Genomic DNA, 24,292 nt, shown 5'->3' with positions numbered 1-24,292 from the left:
AGTTAAAATTTAATTTTCATTTACCATTAACCTATAAATAGTATCATCACGCAATTTTTCTTAATATACTACATACAATAACCGTATTATATAATCCAAATATAAAATAGGAAGATGTCACTAAAACGTATGAACAATATAAAAAAGAAAATAGAAGGAAAAGAAAAGAATTCTAATTTTGAAATTTACATCGCGTAAAAATAATATATCGTCACTTTCCATGCCCACATTCGACTGATCAACAATAATGCAGTAATTTCTATTTAAATACCGGAAACACTAACTCGATTTGTTCCTTACTTTCCAACTGTTACCTCATTGGATAAAAAGAGATGGAACGATAACAGCGTATCAACTAACAACGAAAAAGTTCCTAGAATGCTCGTCTAAGCAACGAGCCAGTAACCTTCGTTGGTGGAAGTTGCGGTGTACATACATTCGTGTGTTTAAGTATAATCAATGATGAATTGCAAAAGATAGTCGATATCTATCAATAAGAAAAAATACATGAAGTGTATGTTGCGTACGATCGACGCTGCGTTTCACTCGTGATATGTTCTTCGCCTCAAAGTTAAACAAAATTTTATTGTGGCGCTGTATCAACAGCTGATCAACTGGCAGTCTCTGACCAAAATTTTCGTTCTAGTCAACTCCAGTACCCGAGGGGGGAAAAAACGATGGCCGGATTTGTGTTGAGAGTTAAAACGAAATCAGGTCAAAAGGTTGTAAACGGACTGATCCCGCAAGATAAGGTATCCGAATTAAAATCGAAGCTCGCAGAGCTAACAGGAATACCCGTCGATTCGCTTCACGTTCTTGGTGGGTTTCCACCGAAAGCGATTAATCTCAACGATGAAGCGAACACGATCGAGGAGAGCGGCATTGTTTCGGGTGATACCTTAATCGTAGAAGAAAAACCACCTCTTTACAATGGAAAACGAAAATCGGAAGAGATCGGTCGATCTCATATCATTGATGATGAAAGTTTCATCAACACGCCTGGTGTACTGATGAAAAAAGTTGTACCTGCAGATAACTCTTGCTTGTTTACCAGTGTTGGATATGTGCTCAATGGTATGTAATATGGTTTACATTATTTATGAGCAGTACATAGAAATGTATGTACATCTTTGTTATAATTTACCAGTTCTCTATATTCTACTCCTCCTTTAATCTAACAGTGTATTTCCAGGTAAAGTAGACCCTAGTTGCGCAAGCTTCATGAGAGAAATTATAGCAAACGCTGTGGCAGCTGATCCAGAAGAATATTCTGAAGCTTTCTTAGGTCGACCCAACTCTGAATATTGTAAATGGATTTCAAAGCCTGAATCGTGGGGTGGAGCTATAGAGTTGTCTATTTTATCAAAATTTTATGGATTGGAAATAGCAGTAATCGATAGCATTAATGCTATAATCAATAGATTTGGGGAAGATCAACATTATGCTCAAAGAGTGTTTCTAATATTTGATGGAATTCATTATGATCCTTTATACCTAGAACCACTTGATGTGAGTACAGTGTTTTTCATTTTTAACTAAAGCATTAATATTCTATTTATCCTGAACAATTATTTTTATATACAGGGTGGTAGTATTCAAACTATCTTTCCTACAGAAGATGAAAGAATGTTATTGGAGGCAGCAGAACTTGCAAGGGAAGTAAAATCTAGTCGTCAATTTACAGATATTCAAAAATTTACATTAATGTGCAATGATTGTAAAATCAAATTAAATGGCCAAATGGAAGCCCAACAACATGCTAAGGAAACAGGCCATATGAATTTTGGAGAAGTAGCCGCGTAGCAAACTAAATCTATCCTCTGATAATTGTAAATCACTTTTGATTGGACTGCTGTTTGAGAATCCTATTAAATTCAAGTCTCAAGCAGAATTTTCTACTTAAGCGAGGCTTGTAAGCAAACCAGCTATTTAATATGGATACCTTGTTGTTTATATATAAGATATATGCAGTGCACTATGAGGATTGTTTAGACATGTAATATACACAGATTTTTAATTTTGACTAAAGATCAAATTACTACAACTGAAACTTACATAATTGGTTTTGTTATAATACATATAGTTTTAGGTAATTATATTTCCTTTCTGATTGAATGTGTTCTTAGTACACATTTCTTGCATGCACAAGTTAAGAATTTTACTGTAAAATGAAATACTAGTATTCTACAATTATATAGTTGTTAAACATAATGTTATTTTAAATTAATCACGATAGAAACTCAATTGATCAAACAAAGTCCTTTGTGCTTGAAACAAAATAGTGCAATTTTGGATCAATCTTTTAATCCATTTTGTCTCTATTAATTGGATTTCTATTGTTTACATGTATACTGAAACATTTATTCATTTTGTAACAGCAAATGTCTTGCATGAATTAAAAACATAAAGATATATTCTCTTTGGCGAGATTAAGAATCTGTGATACTTGATTAAATTTGCCTAAAATGAAATTCATAGCCTTTGCTGGCAGTGAATGTGTTCCATACCATATATATATATATAAATAAAGAAATAAATCTTAATGTTAATTATGAAGTGAAATGGAGTTCACTTAATTTCGCTTTTAATGGCAAATCAATTTAGCACCATTGATAGCAAACTTTATATGAATAAAGTAAATACTGTTCCCAAAAGTGCAAACAAAGAATGAAACATTGTTAATATAAATAACATCACATTTTTATTAATAAAAATGTTACTTGATGAAAACTGCAGAATGTTATCTTAAAAGATTTGATCTCTATAATATACTAGATTAATTTACAGTCCAAGTATGCATATACTAAAAAAATAAAACAAAAATATATAATAAGTTAAACAAGAAACTAACAATGACACCTATATTATACATGTATGTATAACACTAGGATATTGTAATTATTTTGTTATTGCGATTTCTACGTAATTGAACATGCACTGTAATAATATACGAGTTACAATGAAAAAATGAAAACCCTTTTTGTTTTTTTATACACAAGAATATAGCTATATTACTATATTAGATGGCAAGTAAAACATGCGATAAATCGCAATTAATAAATTACGAATTAAGTAGATCCGAGTAAAAAAAGTTGAAAAAGTTACTTATTACTCAGGAAAAGTTCATTATAAATTTTCACAGATTTATATTTATACTACACTATAATATGTTTTGTAAGTTCCATCGTATCGATAAAATAAAATACGATATTTCACTATTTGTTTGCTTGATCATTATTTATAAACGATTTCTTACATTTGGCAATACAGTTGGGTGTTTTGAAGATAGAGAAGCAGGAAATTATGGAGGCACAGACACAATGACTTTTATAAAAAAATTTAATTTGACACGTATGTTATGCAAATAACACAAACTTTTGATTTCACTCTGTTAATTTGAATGTTGAAAAAACTCCGTATTGGAACCTGTCGGCGGGGGACGCTACGGTCACAGAAAATGGCGGATTTTGCAAACGCGCCAAATATGAATTTAATTTAACAAGATTCTGTATTGCGATTTTATTGACTACTTTAACTATGTCATTTACTATTTTTGTAATTTGAAATATTTAATATCACTATGTATATTTAATTAATTTTATTCTTGTCATCCACCTAATTTTTCTATTAATAATTGGTTGCTTACAAAATTCAGAAAAGAAATGACATATCTATGTGGAGTAGTTAAGTTAGTGAAAAATATTAATGAGCTAAGTGATGAAATTAAAGTATAAATTGTAAATATTAAAACAATCGTTCAGACAGGAACAATATGCGTAGGAACCTACTGCGCATGCATAGATGGCGGGTCAGTATAGAAGCACAAACGACACACTGTTTTTAGTAGTCTGCTAACCGCAGAAGGTAATGGTGGTGTGTTATTTGTTCTTAGTGAACGTGATATAAAAGACAACAAGATAGGAGATGTAATCCGTTTCCATACAGAGAAAGGAGTTACAGCTTCTTGCAATACATTGCGAAAAGCAGAAGCTCTTGCGACGAGGAAGTGTTATTTGTGAAAATCTGGGCATGGTGTGTTACACGAAAAGATTATTGATATAAGAAAATGTCGCTGTTGCCGACGACAGTACGTCTAGCCAAAAGAAATTCACTGACAAATAGGTGAAGATGGAAGATGAAGCGGACCTCAGAGAACAATTATTTCACAACACAGTACGGGAGAACATCGTGAGTAAATAGATTAAGGATTTCCTTTAATCTTCGTACTCGTTTGTTTATTTCACCGTTGACCAGTAACGATAATATTCGAAAATTCTTGTGACGTTCCTGCAATAAGAAATCGCCACGTTCCCTCCTGATTGCATGAGATGTTTCTTTCAATATTTAATTTTTAAACGAATGATTTTGCTCTTAACTTTGAATGAAAGCTAATGAAAATTCATTCTTTATTTCTAACCTTTCGACTGTCGAACTCTATAAAAAACCACTGTTTCCTTTTTATACTGATATGTATACGTATATTACATTATATCTAATGCAATGATTAAAAACAAAATTAAAATATGCAAAGGGTATTAGCAATAAAAAAACATAAAATGTTATTTTATTTTATAATTCTACTTTTCTCAAAATCATTTTTTTTTTTTTTTTTTTTATTAAACTCTAGCTTGAATTTATGAACACAATACATTTATACAAATGGTACAAATAAATGCGGCTCCGGCAATTTTCCACGTCAGCGTGAAAGAGAATATATATATAGACACGTTGATTTGAACAAAGAATAACATCAATTGCTGATAAGGAGTTCATTTAAACGTTACTTGATAAAGTCCGTTAAATTTACGTAAACATTCAAATTGCAAAGATGCCAAAGAAAACATATGCATATACAGAGTTACGAATGTGTGCTATAAAGGAATCACCGTCGTAGAGTACGATAAAATAGCAATAAAATTTTCCCTGATTGGCTGAAATCCTTAAAACCGTATATGTATGTACATAATTCTATCGTAAGGATAAATTTCGTTCACGTACAGATGTCGTTGAACTATTTCAAGTGTAGTTGCCCTTGACTTTACCAGTTTCGTTCGGCACGATTTATTGGGTAATCCTGGATGCATAAAAGAATCTTGAAACATACTTTTCGCAATGTGCTTTCTCAATACTTTCACGCAAAGTCATTGACCACGTATTTATTTCTCATCCCAACCGGTTCTTCTTCATTGTGTATAAAAAGTGGTTGCGACCGACTGTGGCATCAGGGACGAATCGATACAAGTAAATATTCGATACTTTTGTTCCGATAGCGAGTACTTTTAGTATACCTACTTGGAATAAAAAAAAAAAATAATCAGGTCTTCCACGCTAGAAATTAAGTACAACATTTTTAACTTTTTATTTGTGTATAATGTAAATAAATCTTTTATAATAAAATATATTAATAAAGAAGAACATTTTGTTTCGATACCGACTAGACATCGATACCTCGACAGTATCAACTTATCCCCAACTATGCTCCTCCATTGTGATTTGGGGGAAACTTTCGAAAGGCCCCATCACCCCAGGACAACCAAACTTTGGATTTATAGTAATTAAGGGGCGAGAAATCGAATGAGACCAATTTCAGAACTGGCAAATAAACCGTTCTCGAGATATACAGGGTATTCTAAAAGTGCGGAAACCCACTATTATCTTGATAAGAACGCATTTACACGCAAAATGGCTAACCTAACCCTAACCCTAACCTAGGTTAGGTTAGTCATTTTCCGTGAAAATGCGTTCTTATCGAGGTAATAGGGGGTTTCCGCACTTTTAGAATACCCTGTATATCCGGAGAACGGTTTATTTGCCAGTTCTGAAAATGGTCTCATTCGATTTCTCGTCCCTCAATTACTATAAATCCGAAGTTTGGTTGTCCTGGGGTGATGGGGACTTTCGGAAGTATACCCGTGATTTGAAATCCATTTCGAATTTTAGCCAGGATTTTCTTTCACAGTATTCGATACTATCTACTTAGTAGCTAAAAGAAAAAAATTTGGGACAGTCTTGAAAGCATTTTGCATGTTTACGTGGTTAAATAAGTACTTGTGAGAAAAGAACTTGGTTTAACGGTCAGTTACGTGCCATACATAGAAACACGTTTTATGCTAAAAGGAGCGAACGACGATGCTGTTGATCTAGAAAAGCTAAAAATAATGTCGGGGACAAAGACACGAGGGTTGTCTCGTGTAACATAATGATCTCTCTTTTTGTTTACGAACATTTAGGATCGCTAGTTGTATGTATCTGTGAAATTGGATCGAAGTACACTGATTTATCCGTCGTGTAAGTACTTAACGCATTAATCAAAATGTCTAATGGGGCGTGTCGTTTATCGTCGAATATATAATTTCAACTATAAGTTTAACAGCCAGATTCGCAATCAGAAATTCGTGGAATGCAATACCGATAAATTTGGACTGCTAAAATTCATCTGAATCGATTTAGTTAACCTCTTTTAATGCCACTCATGATTTGTAAGTATGTATGTACGCTCGAGTAAATAATTTTTTATTTTTCAGCTAATCGTTCAGATTGTGCGTCCTTATCGTGCATTACACTCTCTTTTAGCTGACGTGAGATGAACGTAGAAGTTCCGTTAAATGTAACGCTATCGATAGATATCTGTAAATTTAGAAAGTAACCGATTATTTGAACAACCTACATGTATTGCTATTGTTAAATTGAGTAGAAACAGTGATCATTGAACACCATTGTTGAAATTAAAATTAAATGTCTAACCACAGATCTAGGCGAACCACTTCCTATTTTCAGCTTTTAAGTAAACTTTGCCAACTATAATAGTATCTAGCGCAACACACAATAAAGCCAGTAAATTTAAATGATAAACATAATTAAATGTTGGTAATTTGCTTTGATATTTTTTATCGTTTTATATTGAAACGTTGTTTTTTACCAATACAAACTTTCTCTTTCTTTCGGTTTTATTTTGTAAGCAGACCTTGGTTAAAAAATATAAAATATTTTGTTATTCACTTAAGTTGCAACTGTGAATTGTTTACCAATTGGATATGGAGAATAACAGACTGGTGTTAGTTACAGATCTTGTGTGCAAAGAAAATATAAAGAGATAAAAATAAGACCTGGCAAACAGGAGTTTAACATACGTAGGAAAACATATACATATAATGCTTGGAGAAGGATAATGCACCTGTGATGTTAACACATTTTTCAGTGTGGGTTGTTATTTCAGAGATATTACCGTCCCATGTTCACGATATCTTCGGTATGCATTTGCTAAAGATAATGCAGTGGCAAGTAATATATTCTCTGAAATTTTTAGACTAATAATGCAAATTATCGAGACACGTTTAACTTTAAAAAACAAGTTAAGCGGTTAAAAAATTCTTATTTAATAATGTTATTAAAATTAGATATCAATATTCAACTGATAATTGTCTAGGGCGACCGCATTGTTGATTACTATCGATTCTATAATTTGTATATTGTTTGCGTGTCGTTCAGAAGGAAACGACATCCGTTAGTTACGTGACACGTTGTAGTAACAGGAGCGGACAGAAAATTAATGCTATCACGCTTGATAACTGGTAGGAACATAGGGAAGTATGTGACGGAAGTTTAATATTAACGCGTAATATATGATGTCAAGAATTCTTGAAATAGATTTACATTACATAAAAACTACCAACTCTTCTTTCATCAAAATGGTGAAATAGAAACTTAGAACCGTTTCTCCTCGTCGACTTGTTCCTCGCACTGCACGCTTCCCTATTATTTATAGGTCCCTGGTATTCCAAGGAGTCGTCCGGAGAGTCGGCGACGCATGGGAATTAGACCCGGTGTTACCACAGCAAAACATTAATTATTGTAAATACAAAGAAACGTGTTGTATTGAAATTCAGTAACTGATAAATATTCCTCTGTAAGCGTTCTAGTTCTACTTTCGGTAGTTACAAAGTTTGAGATTCTTAATCGATCGTACAATAACTTGACGTTGAGAACGTTTTAAACCTAACATTGACGTCAAAACAATACATCAAACCTAACATATCGTCGCATTGACACTTGTAAAGCTGCAGTAAATCTTGTATTTATATCCCCTGCTTTGATACATTTCACGAGGTTTTTTAAGTTTTTTTGCGATTGGCTTCTTAGCCTCTCATCCTGTTATCTCATGCGAATTGCAAACTGGCAAATTTATTGAACGCGGTCTTCTTTATTACTATGTATAATCTCTTTGAATGAAATATTATCGCATGTATAAGTGGTCGAGTTATCGTAATCAGTATGGGGGTTGCGATGACCCGCTTCATCGGCACGTTATTTCAAGTACGCCGCGATACGCTCGTGAAATGTGTTGCAAATTACATATAAAACATACCAAGCTGTATGTAACACTTGCAAACATTACAAAGAAGGTGATAACACAATTGTAATGTAATAACATTATTCAAGGTCTCCCACTTTTTTTCACAATGTGTATGTACATTGAGTTGCGTTGATTCTGTCGCGACGCGTGACACTAAAACATGCACACGTCGGCAGCCGATTGGCTGCAGTCCCTTCTTCGCGTGCCCCTCGTCAAATGGCTCTCCGGCGTGAATATGTGTAGAGTCACACGCCGCGACAGAATTATACACCCGCATCTCGTATATCAACTTCCTATATATTCCTTTTGTTTCCATGCAATGTTACTGTATTGCGTATCAATCAAGTATCTGAGTTTGCAATTTATGACACGCCCGTTCCACTTTCTGCACTGTTCAGAACGCATCAGTTAACTTAACCCATTAATTAAGATCAAATATGTGTTATTTTCTATTATAAACACAAAAATACGTATCAGTACGTAGTTTACTAGGGAAGGACTTTTGTTGACTAATGGTGGTTCTGAAATAAAATACACCGTTATTATACACTTGTAATAAAAGGAGGCCCGAACTTACAAAACATATATGTATTTACAAGGATATTAATCTATTATATTAAAGTTAAATGTATAATTTTTAAATGAAAGAGCTTCATACATATGTATACATATTGGAAGAATAATTTTAAAAGAATAGTATAAAATTTAGAAAATGAAAATAATATGAAATAGATAATTAAATTAAAATTGGGTCTCTCTCCATGGTCCGCTGTTCGAGGGTTAGGTAATAATTGATTCGCGCTATTGCACTTGCGTACATTGATGGCGCGAATTACTTTTGAAAGTAATACCCATTCAAAGATGCGCTTCAAGGATCATTTAAATCGGTATGCGTATCTTTAAGACCATGTAACGTAAGCAGTGTAAACTGTACGCTCAATAAGCCCGACTCAATGTGTTCTGAAACAACACGGATTACATGTATATTTAATAGCACGAAGAAAAATAATCTCAAGTGTATGTCATATCTTTTAACTCGATTAAATTCAGCTGACTTGTATCGATTACATCAATCATATACGTGTATGTATAATACCCTTTTTAATTTATTTAATTAGCTTTAAATCATCAAACAACTCCTCTGTAATGATTTGAAAATAATTCCAATTATTTTTAATGAAATGCGAATGTCAATATTTACCCAGATTGATCATGCGATACATTATATGTATTTTATTTTTCTTTCAGATATTTCTCCTACTATTTTTGGCTTTGTACGTGTCGAGCTACGCGTTAATTGCAAAATTTCGTCGAAGGGATCGCGAGGATTACTTTTCTGTCGATGAAGATGAAGCGACCGTCTACAGGATCAGTCTCTGGCTATGCACTGTTGCACTGACGGTTTCCGTCGGAGCGACCTTACTGCTTCCGGTTTCGATCGCTAGCAATGAAGTCCTCATTTTATACCCAAACAGCTATTACGTCAAGTGGCTCAATAGCTCTCTTATTCAAGGTACCTACATGTTTAATGGAACTTGTTTGTAGTACTAGATTATCTTTATTTTAAAAATACTGTTTCTTTTTAGGTCTGTGGAATCATGTGTTTCTCTTTTCAAATTTATCCCTCTTTGTGTTTCTGCCATTTGCTTACTTGTTCACGGAGTCTGAAGGATTTGTTGGCTACAGGAAGGTAGTAGGATTAAGCGATAAGAAATTGATTTCTGTTCTATTTTTATGCAGTATTCATAGAAACAATTCTTTGTCATAGGGTGTTATGGCCAGAGTTTATGAAACTGTGACAGTGCTTTGTCTATTGGGAACACTTGTATTAGGAATGACATATGTCTTATCAGCACTTATAGATTATCAGAAATCCAGTCTTCACACATTGCTCAGTAAGTATACTAAAAGTGTTACATCGTCTTCTAAAAGAAATCAAATAATTTTTATTACTCTTTACATTTTACAGATTTATGGAGTTATTATTTGCCTTTCCTTTATTCTTGCGTTTCGTTCGTTGGAGTTGTTATGTTATTGCGTAAGTATTAAACCATCATAACGGTTTGCAATTATTCAGCAATTATACATATATGTATTTTAATTTTATATATATCTTCACAGTTTGTACACCAATGGGATTTGTAAGATTATTCGGAGTAGTCGGTTCGTTTCTGGTGAAACCGCAGTTCCTAAAAAACTTAGATGAAGAATTTTTCGCCTATAGATTAGAAGAGGATTGTATTCGACGAAGGTTAGCAATTCATTCTTGTGTACAAAGATTTTAGCTGGATCTAGATGTCTTACTAAATATTATTTACGTAGACTGCAATATGCGAAAGCAACAGGAAAATCATACGTTTCGCCAGTGCCTATGTCTATACCAACTTGTGGTTCAGTACATCATGATGATGAGCTTTTAAATGTAAATCCGAGCCTAATGTATTTAAAAAATGGTGCTCTTCAGCGTGGATTGGCTCAACGATTAGAGGACATCGAGAAGCGAAGAAAAATCTTAGATCAACAGAGACGAACCTGGTGGGTTCGACGTACGTTGCTCTATCCTTTGGCTATGCTAGCATTACTAATGCTTTCCACTGCCACAGCTCTGCTGGCGGTTCAAAATACATTAGAACTACTTATTGGTATTAAGGCATTACCTTTAAGTACAAGGGTTTGTATAAATTTAATTTCCATTTAAGATAAAAAAAAAAAAAAAAAAAAAAAAAAGAGAGAGATAGAATCAGCAAAATTATCAATGTAATTAATCTTCTAGCAATTTACTTTGGGTATCAATTCGTTATCGAAGCTTGGTCCCGTTGGAGCAGCTTTAGAAGTGGCAGTAATTTTATACTTAGCAGCGACCAGCGCAATAGGTTTGTACACACTACCTGGTGTTAGAAGCGTTCGACCACGGTTTCATTCCACGCCACTTACTCATCTTATCGCGAATTGTGCCCTCCTTCTCGTGCTCAGCTCAGCATTGCCACTGTTATCTCGAATATTAGGTAAATTTACTAACAAGTATAAAATATCTAAATAAGCGTGTTGATTATCTTGACAATAATAAACAAATTTCATTTTCGTAACTTAATTATGCCTACTAAAAATATACAATTATCTGTCCGTTTATTTTAGGTATGACGAATTTCGATTTGCTTGGCGATTTCGGGCGTATCGAGTGGCTTGGTAATTTTAAGCTAGTATTATTCTATAATTTAATATTTGCCACGGCAGCTATCAGTTGTTTAGCTACTAAATTTACGGCGACGGTACGTAAAGAAATTTACTCAAGATTAAAAAGCAGTCTGATAGGAATCTTTAGAAGCGAAGGTAAGAAAAGTTTTATAGGAATGTTTTCTACAAAAGAAGATTAGACTGACTTACGTTATAATCAGACAGAGATTTACAATTTATTAGTGTTAAAAGTAAATAAATAAATGAATGATTGTATGCGATTTACTCGTGCATTGTGCGTGCGTGTATGTATGAGTAAAATTCTATTTAAAATTGTAAAATCATGCAGTAATATTTAAAAAAACTGAATCATACGTGAAATACAATGAAAATTTAATTGGATAATATTTGATTAGTGGAAAATTAGGAATATATCATATTATTATACATTTATGCATGAGCGTGTGTACGTATAGTTATATTAATTATTTATTATACGATTACTATTTTAATAATCATTCATCGAATGTATACACACCACTGTGCGAGCTGAGTTTTGTGATAAAAACGTAGATGAGTATTCAAGAAATACAAGAATTCTCGTTGTAGCAATTGTATTAGTTACACACACGTCCATGTACTATACTGACAATGAGTTGCATCCAACTTGTCGCACTGAAGTTGTCCACACATTCACTAACACATTCACGCCGCGTCGGTGAGCCGATGGGCGAGATTGGCTCATCGACGCGACGTGAATGTGTGGACAACTTCAATGCGACAAGTTCGATGCAACTCACGATCAGTGTATGTACAATATCAATCATAGTGTCCGTTCGTCTAGTGAAAAAGCACTGACTTTGGAGTCCAAGTTTAACCGCAGCAAATATCATAAATCTAATTATTTAATAAAATAATCATCTGATAAAAGCTTTCGAATATTCAATAATTTAGAATTTCAAGAATTTATTTGAAATTACAAAATACACTAGACGAACGGACACTATGATTGATATTGTATGTATATACATACACGTATATATGTGCATATATGTATATGTATACATACATTTTCTTGAGTTCATTTTATTTATAGTTAATAATTAGAAACTCACGGACGTCAATATGAGAAGAAATTCTTTTCTATCAATGCAAAATTTTGTAATATATTTTTCTTAACTTTGCCTGAACAGCAAAAGAAACTTCAATATTTCTATAGAAACTTTTTACATTTTCATTTGTAAATGAGAAATACTGCAATTATAGGCAGCTCCATGTGCCTAATTAATTTACTTTGATTGATTAAAGTTGCTAGTAATTTTACTAGAAATGTATAATATATATACAGAAACTCATAAATACAATAACATGTTCATTGTGTTATGTTGTAGTAGTCTTCGTTTTAGTAATGGCGTTCAAATGCATTTTATGGAATCTTATTAAATGACTCTACTGATCATTGTCACAAATCTCTTAAAAATGTCAAAATATTATGTAAATACATTTATAATGTGAAGAAAAATGTAATGATATACATTTTAAGATGCATGCAGACTACACGATGATAACATGCAGATCTTAAAATGTTATCGTCTCGACTGATTTGTCTCTTTAGTTCATTAATGAAAAATTTAGTGCTTTAAATGAAGTTAATTATTTATTTAGTTTAAAGATTGAGTACCGTTGCCTCTTGATCGCGTTTAATACTGATGTTAAAATATTTGTAACATTTATTTAAAGAGTAAAACGATAATATTTTAAAACAATATTATGTGATATTCATCTCGTCAAGAAGACAATACGATATTGTTAGGATACATGCAGTGATATGCTCACTAGTGAATTATTAAACACATTTAATCGTAACAGTATCTCAGGATATAAAATATCGATTGATATTTGTTAAAATATATTCCCACATTGTGGATCTGTTTATAATAAAGTGGAGTTCTCAATTGGGAATTCACTGTATACAGTAATAACTATGTGAATAATAAAAAGATACGTTAACAAGCATTCGTGTTTTACGCGGGATATTAAGAGGGTACCAATTATTTATTTTTTGATACTATATTGAACACTAAAGTATTAAAAACTGAAAGACAATAATAAGTTAATTTATTCGAAACTTTAAAAAATAATTACAATAGTTACTTATCATTATTTCAATATACAAATTTTATTTAAACTAATTACAATACATTTAATTAGATTGTTCCTTTCTTAACCCGAATTTTCGTAAGATACCAAAAAGTTGATTTGCTTTAACTCCAAAACGTACAACTTTGTAACAATCTGGTTGAGACAAATCAACTATTGTAGATCCTTTTCTTAATTTATCATATGCTCTACCATACATGCAACCGTCATGAAATATTCCACCTAACGAAGGCCATAAATTTTCAAATTCTTTAGGATATAAACAACTTGGTTCATTGCTTTCATTAGCACTTGTTAATGCTAAAGGTCCGGTTACTTTTGCAATGCATCTTATAAAGTGAAAATTTGGAACTCTTATGCCTACAGTATCCAAATTTGGATTCAAAGCAGGATTTAAAGCTGGTGTTCGTTTTAAGATGATTGTATACGGACCAGGTAATATGGTGGGTAATAAATCAGGTGGTAAATGATCTGTAACACCCCATCTTTTTATATCTGTGACACTACTAACAGAAATAGATAAAGGTTTGTTTTCGTCACGTTTCTTAATTTCATATAACTTTTTAATAGACTCATTGTGTGACGCAATACCAGCAAGACCATATATGGTATCTGTTGGAATTGCTAAAATGAAATCTTTTTGTAATAATGTAGCAGCTGTAGCTATACTTCTTCTTCCTCTACAATTCCAATGTTTACTAGAATTATTTAATTCCTTCACTTCATTTGAAGTTGAATTTAAAAGAGACTTCATTGGACCCAAGCTCTCAACGCTCACCATGCGTTTTCCACCCAGTAAAAAATTAAACTATATTTTCAAAATAAAAAATGTATTAACTCTTGTTAATAAAAATCTGAATGGTTACCACTAAAGTATTATATTATAGATGTGTCAAAGTATATATTATCAAGACATTTGAATTAAAAAAAAATTATCCACCTGATTGTTACTGCGTTTAATTTAAACAATTGAAATACCTTTAATCGCGCCAGTTGTGACAACATTGAGGATTACAGCACTTATAAAACGTTGTCATAGGTTCATCAGCAGACCTCGTTTGAATTTGCATAAAGTAAGCTCGGGAATGCGAACACTTTGGGCACCGTTCTTCTGTGGAATCCACGTTTTCCCAAGCCGCGCTTCCACCTAGTACGTCATCTACTTCTTTCAATTTTGGATATGTACGATTACTCACTCTTCTTGCGATATTAAATACATATGGGCAGGTATTACACGCAAAACGTAAACCTGCTAAAGCTTCTTCCACTCGTAGAACATTACCACAAGTCGGACAGAACATCAACATCGTGATAAGGTTGATGCATTAGAATCATGAACGTAATCATGAAAGCAATATTAAAATTGTTCAATTGTTTGTAGCTTTATAATTCATAAAAAATAAGAAATATTAATAGTAAACATGATATTTAGAGTGATTTAAACATGCAAAATTACGATTATTTTTAACCATGATAAGGTATACACACGTGGGTATTGTGCGCATGTGTAAATGAACAAGTATGGCAATTAATTTATATTTTTTGAATAAGAATTGTTTTATCTTCTTGATTGGATACAGTAGTTTTATTAATATACAAAATAAAGATCTATTTCACCTAACTTTTTATATTTACATATGTATAAAATATTTTATTATAAATTTAACGTATTTGTATGTGCATTCGCCTTTCAGTAACATGGTAGCCGAAATGGGTCTGTGAATACCTTTGATACTGAAGCGGAGTGTTATAAGTTTATATAAAAATCTAGTTGTATATTTTAAATGATTAATCTTTTTCTGAGAGAAAAATGACAGTAAAATATATAAGAAGGTATTGACCGGCATTGTAAAAGTAATAACTGTCTATATAGTAAAGCACAACAATGTGCTTTATTTACAATTAGACTTGATACGCTTAGGTAATGTGGCAATTATCATACAATTCAATTCCAAAATTATATTGAAATAAATAAATGATACACAATACTTTTAATTAATAATATGTAGCTAAGTTTTGTTAACTTTTTAGTAATGAATTGCTGGTTTGTCGTGTATCGTATTTTTCACTTCATCAATCAAAAAGTGTAAAAATAAATACCGCAAATCTGAGAATACATGTGACTGTTTTGTCAAGTATAAATTGTCAGCGTGATATACTCCTTTGAGAAACTTGTATATTTCAATATGTTTCAAAGGTTCGTATGTCATCTATTTCAACTAACGATATTAATGTTAACGAACTTTGTAATTTTAGGTTAAGGTCATATTAAAACAAGTTCATTTGTTGATCACAATGTAATTATAATGATTTTTGCATGTAATACATCCGATAAATTGTTGATATTAATATTGAAGTAACAAATATGTTACTTTTAACATTATCTGTTTATAATAGCAGAGTGCTTAACAAAATATTTTATATACATTTTAGGTGTAAAAGTTTGTGTCTATCGCCAAACATACAATCAAGATACCAAAGTATACTATCAAGAGCCAAAGCCAAGGATAGAAGAAATTTACTTTTTGAGGAGGAAAAGAAGAAACAAAGAGCTGCAGTAGGAAGAATTGAAAAAATAGAAGTTAAATATCAATCTCCAGTAGAAGAAGTTATTCTTATAATGAACAAATGTATATCAACCCCTGCTGATTGTGCAAAACATGTTTCTGAGGGTGTATCTAAAGTAGCTGCCCTTGCATTAGTCGATGGATCACCATGGGATATGCAGAAGCCTTTAACATCCAATTGTGAATTAAAATTTTTAAATTTACTCAGCCCAGAGAACAGAATAGTGAACACAGCCTTTTGGCGAACTTGTTCGTTCTTGTTGGGTGCTATTGTAGATTCTGCGTTTCAATCGGATATAAAAGTTCACTTGCACAGTTTCCCAGTGCCCATCATAAAGTCAGGGAGTTTTATATATGATGTATATTTAGAACTATCTGATTGGAAACCCACTGATCAGGAAATGCGTGCATTATCTGCCGAGTATATTAAGTTATTAAATCTTGAATTACCCATTGAAAGGATAGTAACTACGGAAAACGTTGCGATCGACATGTTCCAGGATAATCCATTTAAATCCGAACAAATACCAGATATCGCGAAATCTAATAACAATGAAGTTACACTGTATAGAGTTGGAAATCACATAGACATTAGTAAAGGGCCAATGATAGGCAATACGTCGTTAATAGGACGTTGTACGATCGCTGCCGTTCATAAAGTACCAGATAAAGAAAATCTTTATAGATTTCAAGGTGTAGCACTCCCTAAAGGCGTTTTGTTGAATCAATTTGCTTATGGTATATTAGAAAAGCGCGCTAGAAAATTGAATACGACAACGTGGTCATTTTTGTCGAACGAAACTGAGGATGAGGATGTCGCGGAAATATCTGCTAAAAATTAAGTTTGATACCTCGAGAACATAGTGTATAATAAAAATACATACTCTGTATGTTTTTATTTTGTAATTCCTCGATACCTGTATATAAAAATCATTGTGTTATATATTCGTTCAAATGAATTATGAATCACCGCTAACGCATATGTAAAATATAATTATTATCTTTCTATGAATAGCTACTATTCAATGTTTTATTTGCATACAGTTAGCAGATTATAAATTAATATGAGACGTGTAAGAATGTATATTTTAAATGTACATGTGTATATGCGTGTGTATAGTATGTGTGAGCTTACAGTACTTAATACTATAACATTTTGACAGAAATTGTTCACGAATTTTGACGTGCACGTCGTGGGGTACGTAATTCCCACACAAAGATACCGGGTAGTCTATTAGCTATCGATGCAGGACACGTGATGCTCATTTTCAAGTACATCTGTTGATTTCTGTACGTTTTCGCTTCGTAACTTTCAAACTCGTCCGATTTTAAGACTGTTCTAACTGCGAGTGGTGCTAATTCCGATGTGCATTTTAATTCAATCTCGATCACCAAGTCCAAAGACGATGGTCCCCGTGCCCTTTGTTCGGTTTCAACGGTAACATTTGCTGAGCTGGCCGTATTCATAAATTTACTCTCGTATGCGTATTTATTCATGTTCCCATAGTAAAAAAACTGACCACCATATTCTCCATATCCTGAATAGGTGGAAGCAGGAGGTGGTCTTAAAGGAAGAATCAGAGGTATCTAAAGAAGGGAAAAAGGATATCAATGGAAATGTGTGTACTAATTTGTCTGTATGTGTATGTGAGAATGATTGAATCACCTGTAACGTCAATTCATGTTCGTAATGCAAATTCTCGAAGAGGTGCTCGTTCACACTGCCCACCAAACGTCGTAGCCTGAGGTACATAAAACGTTGCTCGTCCCTCCAGGAGTTCTCCTCCGCGTTCTTCGTCACTTCCAAACATGTAAACCAAGCACGTTTCATCATGTATCTTAATTTCATATTGATGGTACGTCTCGTGCCTGTTTTGTGCGGCATCACTTTGAAAGATAGCACCTGTCGACCTTCGATGAGGCAGTCCAGAACGTCTACGACTTTGCAGCCAGAGATTAAAGCCGATCTACCAATATGATTTTGTTACATCAGATACATTTACAACGTCTTTGAAAATGTACAGTCACATGTCTGGGTTTTAGTTAAGAGAAAATGTAGGAGAAGAAGAAGTGTCTTATCATCCCTGGCTCTACCTAGAACCTTCCTGGTTTCTCCTAAGACCAGAGGCAAGTGATGGAAGACTCTTCTTTTTACACTTACCCTTGACCAAGAAAAGCCGACTTTACACCCAGGTGTACGTTCAGGTAAGAATAAGCACAGTTCAACAATGCCAATGACCTCACAATGTCCTCTACTCATACATTCTATTGTTACCGAATTTACCCTGTTACATACAAGGTACTACACATTCTCTTAACATACTTTCCAGAAACCTAGATTCACTTCTTGTAGAATAATTTACCTGTTCACCCGGCGTTCAGAGACCTTTTCAAAAAAGTTCATGAACCGCTTACAGGCGGCTGTGAAGCAGGCCATGCTCGAGTCAGGTGTACGAGGATTGACAATGGATGAATGAAGTTTGCCAATTCGACCGAGAAGTTCGTTCAGATTGTCCAGCAGACTTCCGGCGTAAAAGCACAGCCTTGGAAACCTCTGTTGGTTCGTCGGTGGATGAGTATATCTCCACGTGACAGCACGTAGCATCTTGTATTGCGTCCTGATCAGTTCTAAAGCGTTCAAAGCTTTGCTACGAGCCAGTAGTTCCTGATTTGTTTTCACGGTTTTCAGGGTACCCTCGATACGTTTTGTCAGGGTCTCTAGCCTTGTACCAGCTGCGAGAAAGGCGCCATTTAGAACTGTAGCTGCAACTGTCGAGCAGTGTCTGAAAGATAGATCATATTTATATTTACTGCGTTTCCTACGTCCCTCACTTTGTAGTAAATATGTTAAAGTGGAATCTCTGAAGAATAGAAACCTTAATATAAGAATTTTAAACCGTAGAAATCACCTGGAGACTAAGCGTACAGAGGTGGCCACATCGTGAAGGGGCAACGGCCGCAGTATCATTTCCAGTACTTCCGGTGGAAGTGTATCCAACATGTGAGCTTGGTTCTGTTCCATGAACGATGACTTTTCGATATCCTTTAGTGGTTCCTCTTGATGTTCGCATCTTGTAGCCGGCAACTTTGGTCGCTTGTTCACGTTCATTTAAAATCATTTAGGGAAAGTAACAGGAGACAAAGAGGATTCTCCTTTCGGTCGACGGAACTTTTTGCCTCTAATTTCAATTTCGCTCTGTGTTGTGATCATTTAATTACGCCTTGTTCGTTGCATCGCACTTGTTGCTAAATAAAAACATTTCCTTCGAGTAAAAAATTTAATAAAAGTTAAAATGTCAGACAAGGTGAAACGAAACAAGTAACAAACTCTTTGTCCCTTTGACTCCTTCGATTCTCGATTCATATATTTGTATAGGGTGTTTCAATTTCGAAACGATCCGTGTATTGTTTCAAATATTTGATATCTAATTTCTGTTATGAAAAATAAGGAAGATCTCTTGGTAGATTTATTATAGTCATTGTGTATATGTATACATTGTATAATTGTACCTCCTTTTTGGTAATTAAGATTGTTTTCGCTTTGGGAAAAGAAAATTAGCGTTAGTTCGTTTCGTGAATCTTTGCAATGTTCCTGATAAAAAGATTTGTTATAAAGAATGCAAAGATTTACGAAACAACCTAATAGAGTTACAATGATCATTTGCTGTTAAAATTATATATATATATATATGTCATATATTGGAGTTTCCTTAAGTGTACAATTCATTTAGTGTTACAATTAATGCAGTTTTAACTGTACAATATCAATTTGCGCTACAATTGTGGAATAAAATAATTAGGGACTTATGTTGGACTACTGTGTTTTAGTACAAAAATTGAAAATATTAATCTTAACATAAACAAGTGACTCGATAATTTAATATAATTACAAACAAAACGTTCAAAGTGAAGAATAACTGCTATCTTATTAATTCTATCCTTTAAGTCCCATAACTTTGTCCCACAGTGTATATCATCACATAACACAATCTCTTTGGTCTGTCCGTTATAAAACGACAATTAAACTCGCGGTTCAACACTGTACTTCATCATCTAGTAAATCGATGGCCTAGTTTTGCATTGAAATCCTTCAAACCCTGTTTTCACGAACGAGAATTAGAAACTTGAGGAATGATAAATGATTGTAATGAATAACAGCTTAGTTAACACGTTGACTCGCATCACAGATTCAATATAATTGAACAATTAAGATATTAAGATATTAACACTTAGATATTTTCAATTTTATTGAACCAATCAACCTGTTAACTCTTAATTGCTACCTTGAGATCCTGGAATACCTTATGTTTAGTGTCTCAGTAGTCCTGAATCAAGCTGAGCCTCACAATTTTCCAATTATCTGTGTTGGTGATCATTTTTATTTAAATATTAGGAAAAAAGCTTATCTCAGCTGTATCTGTACTAATACAATTTCATCTTCCCAACAGAAAGAACAAGTTCCTTGCGAATACAAGAAAATTCCTCAAGGATCATCATCAAACATCAAGCGTCTCATTTTACACTGAAAAATTGACTGGCATCAGAAGCGTGAACTTGGTCTGGTCGACTGGCAACTCCTCGGATCCACAAGGACTGATGCTGTCCAAAAGGGTCTGTATAGCATTCTGATTCGAAGGATGCTTCCTCTTGGTATGTTCCCTCCTGTGCTTCAGTTCCTTGAACGTCTTCCCGCATTGTTCGCAGACGTAGGGTCTAGCAGCTTCATGAGATCTCACGTGACCTTCATAATGACTCTTCCGGACGAATTTTTTGCCACATTGGCCACAGTCGAACTGGAAACGACCCTCGTGGGCTGCTACGTGCGAGCTGAGCGTCCACTTGGTCTTGAACGTCTTTGAACAATAGTCGCATCTGATCTTGGACCCTCCATTTGAGGTACTCTTATCAGACTGTGCAGTCCTCCTTGGATTTTTATTAAGAAGCAGCATCTCCTCTAGCAGGAAGTCGTCTTCTTTGTCCACTTGATCCTTCCTTGGTGCTTCACTTTTTTCTAGAGCCATCTGAGCCTCCAACATAGTAGTCGTGTGTTGCTTCATATGCTCCTGCAGTTCCTCTTCGTCACGAGAGCCCATTCCACAAAGTGTGCACACGTTCTTGTCAGTCACCTGAAAGTATAATCATCAAACATTATATTAGAGTAATAGAAAGTAGTAGAGTGTATACTAAATTTGTTTATTTTCTAGGTGTGGACTATATAGATGAGTGTGGAATAGTCTCAAAGCTAAAATATCTGATACAATCTTGTAAATCAATATACCTTCTCATGCGAGCTCATATGAGCCTTCAGCTTCAACTCGCTGGTGTACTTCTTCTTACAATGCGTGCAAGAGTAGGACTTGGCATTGGTTTCACGCGAATTATCGGCCCAACTTGCCTGTTGCCTATCGGTCGATCCGTTTGCTATACTTTCCCCGCTCTCCTTACTATTGCGTTGCTGTTTGCCCATGTTTTCATAATCAGACAGCTTCTCCTTTCTCATTTCATGACGAGCTATGTGTCTTTTCAGGTCGTGAGCTCTGGAGAAGGCTCTGCCATACCTAATGCAACCAGAATAAGGACATCCCTTTGTCTTGTCATTTCTTGGACGGGATGAAACGGTATTAGACGAGTGTTTCGTATCTTTGTTGCAGTCCTTGCAAGATTTCTCGATCTTTTGACTGGTAACTGTGGCTAATTGTGCTGATAACGGTATCACGATCGATATCGTCTCGTTGGTACCTGGATTGACGATAGGACCAACGTGAATCGCCGGAGGTGTCGCCAAGGATATACCGTTCTCGTTGTTTCTACTCATCACGGCCTTTTAGAGGATCGGTTAAACCTGTTTCAGAACGGAAATGAACGTTTCACTCGATCGCATGCTGGACATATTTTGTTGTGTATATTACTGCTAACCGCGTTGCTGCGTTTTTTAAGTCTCTTTGGCATTCGAGTGAAAAGGCAGGAAACTGAGCGTGAAACAGCGGCATTATTTAGAAGATTATACATTTTGATAACTACATAGAATTGGAGGTCAAGTTTACATATTTAAAAATTTGATTTTCAGTCAATTCTCAACAAGTGGAAAGGTTAATCTCAGACAATTAGAAATCGCTGACTTATTTTTATGTATGTATGTATGTATGTATGTATATTAAAATTTGTCGTTCAGAATTGATTCACGATGGAACTGATATCGATTTACTTAATTCATGATGCATAGCAAGTTCTAAGCACGTAGAGTGAATCGATATCGTAAAATATGTATAGTTCTATAGCGACGCAAGAAAGCGTGAAACTGATCGCGAGAGAGAAGACTCGTTGCTGTTATGTTTTTATTGTATTAATTTCCATGTGGTAAACTCACGCATTAATTTGTAAAATCTTGTATACAGGGCGATTCATAAATTGTATAAAATAATTGATTTAAGATTATAATTTTCATATTAGCGAGAATGATTACTGATTAATTTAATTTCTTATCGAATCATCTATCAAATAATATCCAAATTAACAACAGCTACCTTGAAAGCCATCTTGAATCAATTCAACCCCTAAATAAAGCAGTAAATGTAATAACTCACACATTTGTTCATATACTTTTAAATATTAAAAAACGTAGTAAAATCTGTATACTGTTTCCAAATGAAAATTCAGTTTATTATGGTTATATGATGTATATCATTGAACGAATAATGGTATAAATATTCTACACCCATAAAATATTATTCCCTTGTGAAGAAACGTGTGAGTCACTTCTACGAGTCCATAACATACTGCGTTCTTACTTCGAACAAAGCTTTGCTCCCTTTCGTCCGTTCGATCGTCTCTCCCCTTTCACTGAAAACGTCGCAGCCCTCTCAGTGATTCATCCGCCTTCATCCTCCTCTCGTGAAGGAACACGCGACCCCGTCGCTCATCGTTTACCTCGTCCAAAAATTGTTACCTTTCAAAATCAATTATAAGGTAGAAGAGATCAATAGATCGTCAGGTACAAATACATCCGTGTATTCGTTTCAAGATGAACGTCACAAAGGGTCATGCACCGTGTAATTCATCCTTCTGGTTGAATCGCTGCCACTTTCTCGGACGATTCGATCCTTAACGAGCACCCCACTCGCTCGTCTTTATGCAAAAAGAAACAATTCTTCGCGAGCTAGGTTTCTCCCTTTCTCTCGGCGTCTCCTCGCGATGGATCTCCCTGGCTCTTTGGCTTTCCTTCGAACAACGTGGACGAACCTCGAAGGAAACGATCGGCCCGACATTCGCTCACTTTCCTCGTCACGATGAAAGTGTGCTACTGATCAGGAACGCGCACTCTCCCTGTTCGCATGGAAGCGGTGCCTCTTTGTGGTTCGCGCATGTCACGTCCCTGTAGGCGGTTCTTGAAGCGTGGGTGTTTTAACGAGACTCTTCTTGCGTTCATTTTAACTGTTTTTAATATACCATTCCTTCTTCAACTTTATTTCTAAGTATATATTTTTAAGTATAGGATTGATAGATAGTATAATTTAAATGTAGATAGAAAAGAAATTAAGTCTAATTGTAAGTTAGATTTAGCGGTTTAAGAAGTTATTAAAGAGTATAGTACCTAATTAAATGAAATGATTATTTAGAAAGTTGAGGAAACTAGATGGAAGTAGATTGTTGATTGATTAGAATGGAAAGTGATGCATGCGAGCAACCCTTCTTAATTTAACAACCCTCCATTATACACCCATGTATGATGAGTACGTATTACGTACTGTGTAAGGGTGTATTGGAAGCGATTGAAGGGCCAAGTAAATTGATCTGAAGATTCTAGCCATCTTCATAAAGGAATTCTGTTAGATAAAACAAATAGCACTCATTAATCTATAATTGCATTCTTAGTGTTATAACACGAAATCTAAAATCTTCAGTATTTTTCAATACACAATATACAATATACATACAGGGAGGGTGTCCCAGCTTAAGTGTTATAATTCCGTTATTCCGTAACTATTAATGATACAAAAAATTGTTGATAAGGGAATTGCACGATAAAAGGGGGGGGGGG

The 24,292-nt window shown here is 34.3% G+C and overlaps 7 protein-coding genes across 9 annotated transcripts; 3 read left to right on the top strand and 4 right to left on the bottom strand.

Moving 5' to 3' along the window:
- Window positions 1–394: 394 nt before the first annotated feature.
- Window positions 395–3,185, top strand: Yod1 (Yod1 deubiquitinase). 2 transcript variants are annotated; one of them, XM_034336608.2, is made up of 4 exons: window positions 395–570; window positions 647–1,074; window positions 1,193–1,509; window positions 1,585–3,185. In XM_034336608.2, exons 1-4 carry the CDS (start codon window positions 554–556, stop codon window positions 1,801–1,803), a joined length of 981 nt encoding a protein of 326 aa, XP_034192499.2. In that variant the 5' UTR covers window positions 395–553; the 3' UTR covers window positions 1,804–3,185. The 2 variants fall into 2 exon arrangements, with proteins under 2 accessions (XP_034192499.2, XP_034192500.2); XM_034336609.2 differs by having other exon boundaries at window positions 396–1,074.
- A 649-nt stretch (window positions 3,186–3,834) lies between these two features.
- Window positions 3,835–13,631, top strand: lili (LMBR1-like protein lilipod). Its single transcript, XM_034336576.2, has 9 exons — window positions 3,835–4,188; window positions 9,602–9,866; window positions 9,940–10,043; window positions 10,122–10,248; window positions 10,323–10,391; window positions 10,475–10,604; window positions 10,676–11,024; window positions 11,127–11,358; window positions 11,489–13,631. Exons 1-9 carry the CDS (start codon window positions 4,129–4,131, stop codon window positions 11,725–11,727), a joined length of 1,575 nt encoding a protein of 524 aa, XP_034192467.2. The 5' UTR covers window positions 3,835–4,128; the 3' UTR covers window positions 11,728–13,631.
- Window positions 13,632–13,730: 99 nt separating this feature from the next.
- Tcs1 (Threonyl-carbamoyl synthesis 1) lies at window positions 13,731–14,468 on the bottom strand. Its single transcript, XM_076688410.1, has one exon. It carries the CDS (start codon window positions 14,466–14,468, stop codon window positions 13,731–13,733), a length of 738 nt encoding a protein of 245 aa, XP_076544525.1.
- Window positions 14,469–14,667: 199 nt separating this feature from the next.
- Polr3K (RNA polymerase III subunit K) lies at window positions 14,668–14,994 on the bottom strand. The gene has a single exon (XM_034336631.2). It carries the CDS (start codon window positions 14,992–14,994, stop codon window positions 14,668–14,670), a length of 327 nt encoding a protein of 108 aa, XP_034192522.1.
- Window positions 14,995–15,386: 392 nt separating this feature from the next.
- Window positions 15,387–17,176, top strand: mRpL39 (mitochondrial ribosomal protein L39). Of its 2 annotated transcripts, XM_034336606.2 has the most exons (3): window positions 15,387–15,608; window positions 15,719–15,884; window positions 16,121–17,166. In XM_034336606.2, exons 2-3 carry the CDS (start codon window positions 15,874–15,876, stop codon window positions 17,094–17,096), a joined length of 987 nt encoding a protein of 328 aa, XP_034192497.2. In that variant the 5' UTR covers window positions 15,387–15,608; window positions 15,719–15,873; the 3' UTR covers window positions 17,097–17,166. The 2 variants fall into 2 exon arrangements, with proteins under 2 accessions (XP_034192497.2, XP_034192498.2); XM_034336607.2 differs by lacking the exons at window positions 15,387–15,608; window positions 15,719–15,884 and adding an exon at window positions 15,968–15,984 and having other exon boundaries at window positions 16,121–17,176.
- A 97-nt stretch (window positions 17,177–17,273) lies between these two features.
- LOC117609852 (uncharacterized) lies at window positions 17,274–19,589 on the bottom strand. Its single transcript, XM_034336579.2, has 4 exons — window positions 19,164–19,589; window positions 18,618–19,037; window positions 17,921–18,221; window positions 17,274–17,841 (listed from the first exon to the last, which is right to left on the bottom strand). The coding sequence occupies exons 1-4, from the start codon at window positions 19,361–19,363 to the stop codon at window positions 17,425–17,427; spliced, it is 1,338 nt and encodes a 445-aa protein (XP_034192470.2). The 5' UTR covers window positions 19,364–19,589; the 3' UTR covers window positions 17,274–17,424.
- A 344-nt stretch (window positions 19,590–19,933) lies between these two features.
- On the bottom strand, window positions 19,934–22,069 carry LOC117609856 (uncharacterized). The gene is made up of 2 exons (XM_034336584.2): window positions 21,533–22,069; window positions 19,934–21,380 (listed from the first exon to the last, which is right to left on the bottom strand). Exons 1-2 carry the CDS (start codon window positions 22,067–22,069, stop codon window positions 20,772–20,774), a joined length of 1,146 nt encoding a protein of 381 aa, XP_034192475.1. The 3' UTR covers window positions 19,934–20,771.
- Window positions 22,070–24,292: the final 2,223 nt, after the last annotated feature.

This window comes from Osmia lignaria, chromosome 5 (genome assembly GCF_051020975.1).
Source record: "Osmia lignaria lignaria isolate PbOS001 chromosome 5, iyOsmLign1, whole genome shotgun sequence".
NCBI lineage: Eukaryota > Metazoa > Arthropoda > Insecta > Hymenoptera > Megachilidae > Osmia > Osmia lignaria.
This window is presented reverse-complemented; position numbering and strand designations above follow the sequence as displayed.

What these genes read in the sequence shown, in the direction of transcription:
- Tcs1 (XM_076688410.1), bottom strand. Translation starts at nt 14,468, where the DNA reads ATGGTGAGCGTTGAGAGCTTGGGTCCAATGAAGTCTCTTTTAAATTCA.
- lili (XM_034336576.2), top strand. Translation starts at nt 4,129, where the DNA reads ATGGAAGATGAAGCGGACCTCAGAGAACAATTATTTCACAACACAGTA. An exon ending in CAATAGCTCTCTTATTCAAG is followed by an intron (nt 9,867 to 9,939) that starts GTACCTACATGT and finishes GTTTCTTTTTAG; the next exon opens with GTCTGTGGAATCATGTGTTT. An exon ending in TGGAGTTGTTATGTTATTGC is followed by an intron (nt 10,392 to 10,474) that starts GTAAGTATTAAA and finishes ATATCTTCACAG; the next exon opens with TTTGTACACCAATGGGATTT.
- LOC117609856 (XM_034336584.2), bottom strand. Translation starts at nt 22,069, where the DNA reads ATGAGTAGAAACAACGAGAACGGTATATCCTTGGCGACACCTCCGGCG. An exon ending in ATATGAGCTCGCATGAGAAG is followed by an intron (nt 21,381 to 21,532) that starts GTATATTGATTT and finishes TTATACTTTCAG; the next exon opens with GTGACTGACAAGAACGTGTG.
- Yod1 (XM_034336608.2), top strand. An exon ending in TGTTGGATATGTGCTCAATG is followed by an intron (nt 1,075 to 1,192) that starts GTATGTAATATG and finishes GTGTATTTCCAG; the next exon opens with GTAAAGTAGACCCTAGTTGC. An exon ending in TATACCTAGAACCACTTGAT is followed by an intron (nt 1,510 to 1,584) that starts GTGAGTACAGTG and finishes TTTTATATACAG; the next exon opens with GGTGGTAGTATTCAAACTAT.
- LOC117609852 (XM_034336579.2), bottom strand. Translation starts at nt 19,363, where the DNA reads ATGAACGTGAACAAGCGACCAAAGTTGCCGGCTACAAGATGCGAACAT. An exon ending in TCTGTACGCTTAGTCTCCAG is followed by an intron (nt 19,038 to 19,163) that starts GTGATTTCTACG and finishes TCTATCTTTCAG; the next exon opens with ACACTGCTCGACAGTTGCAG. An exon ending in AACATGAATTGACGTTACAG is followed by an intron (nt 17,842 to 17,920) that starts GTGATTCAATCA and finishes TCCCTTCTTTAG; the next exon opens with ATACCTCTGATTCTTCCTTT.
- Polr3K (XM_034336631.2), bottom strand. Translation starts at nt 14,994, where the DNA reads ATGTTGATGTTCTGTCCGACTTGTGGTAATGTTCTACGAGTGGAAGAA.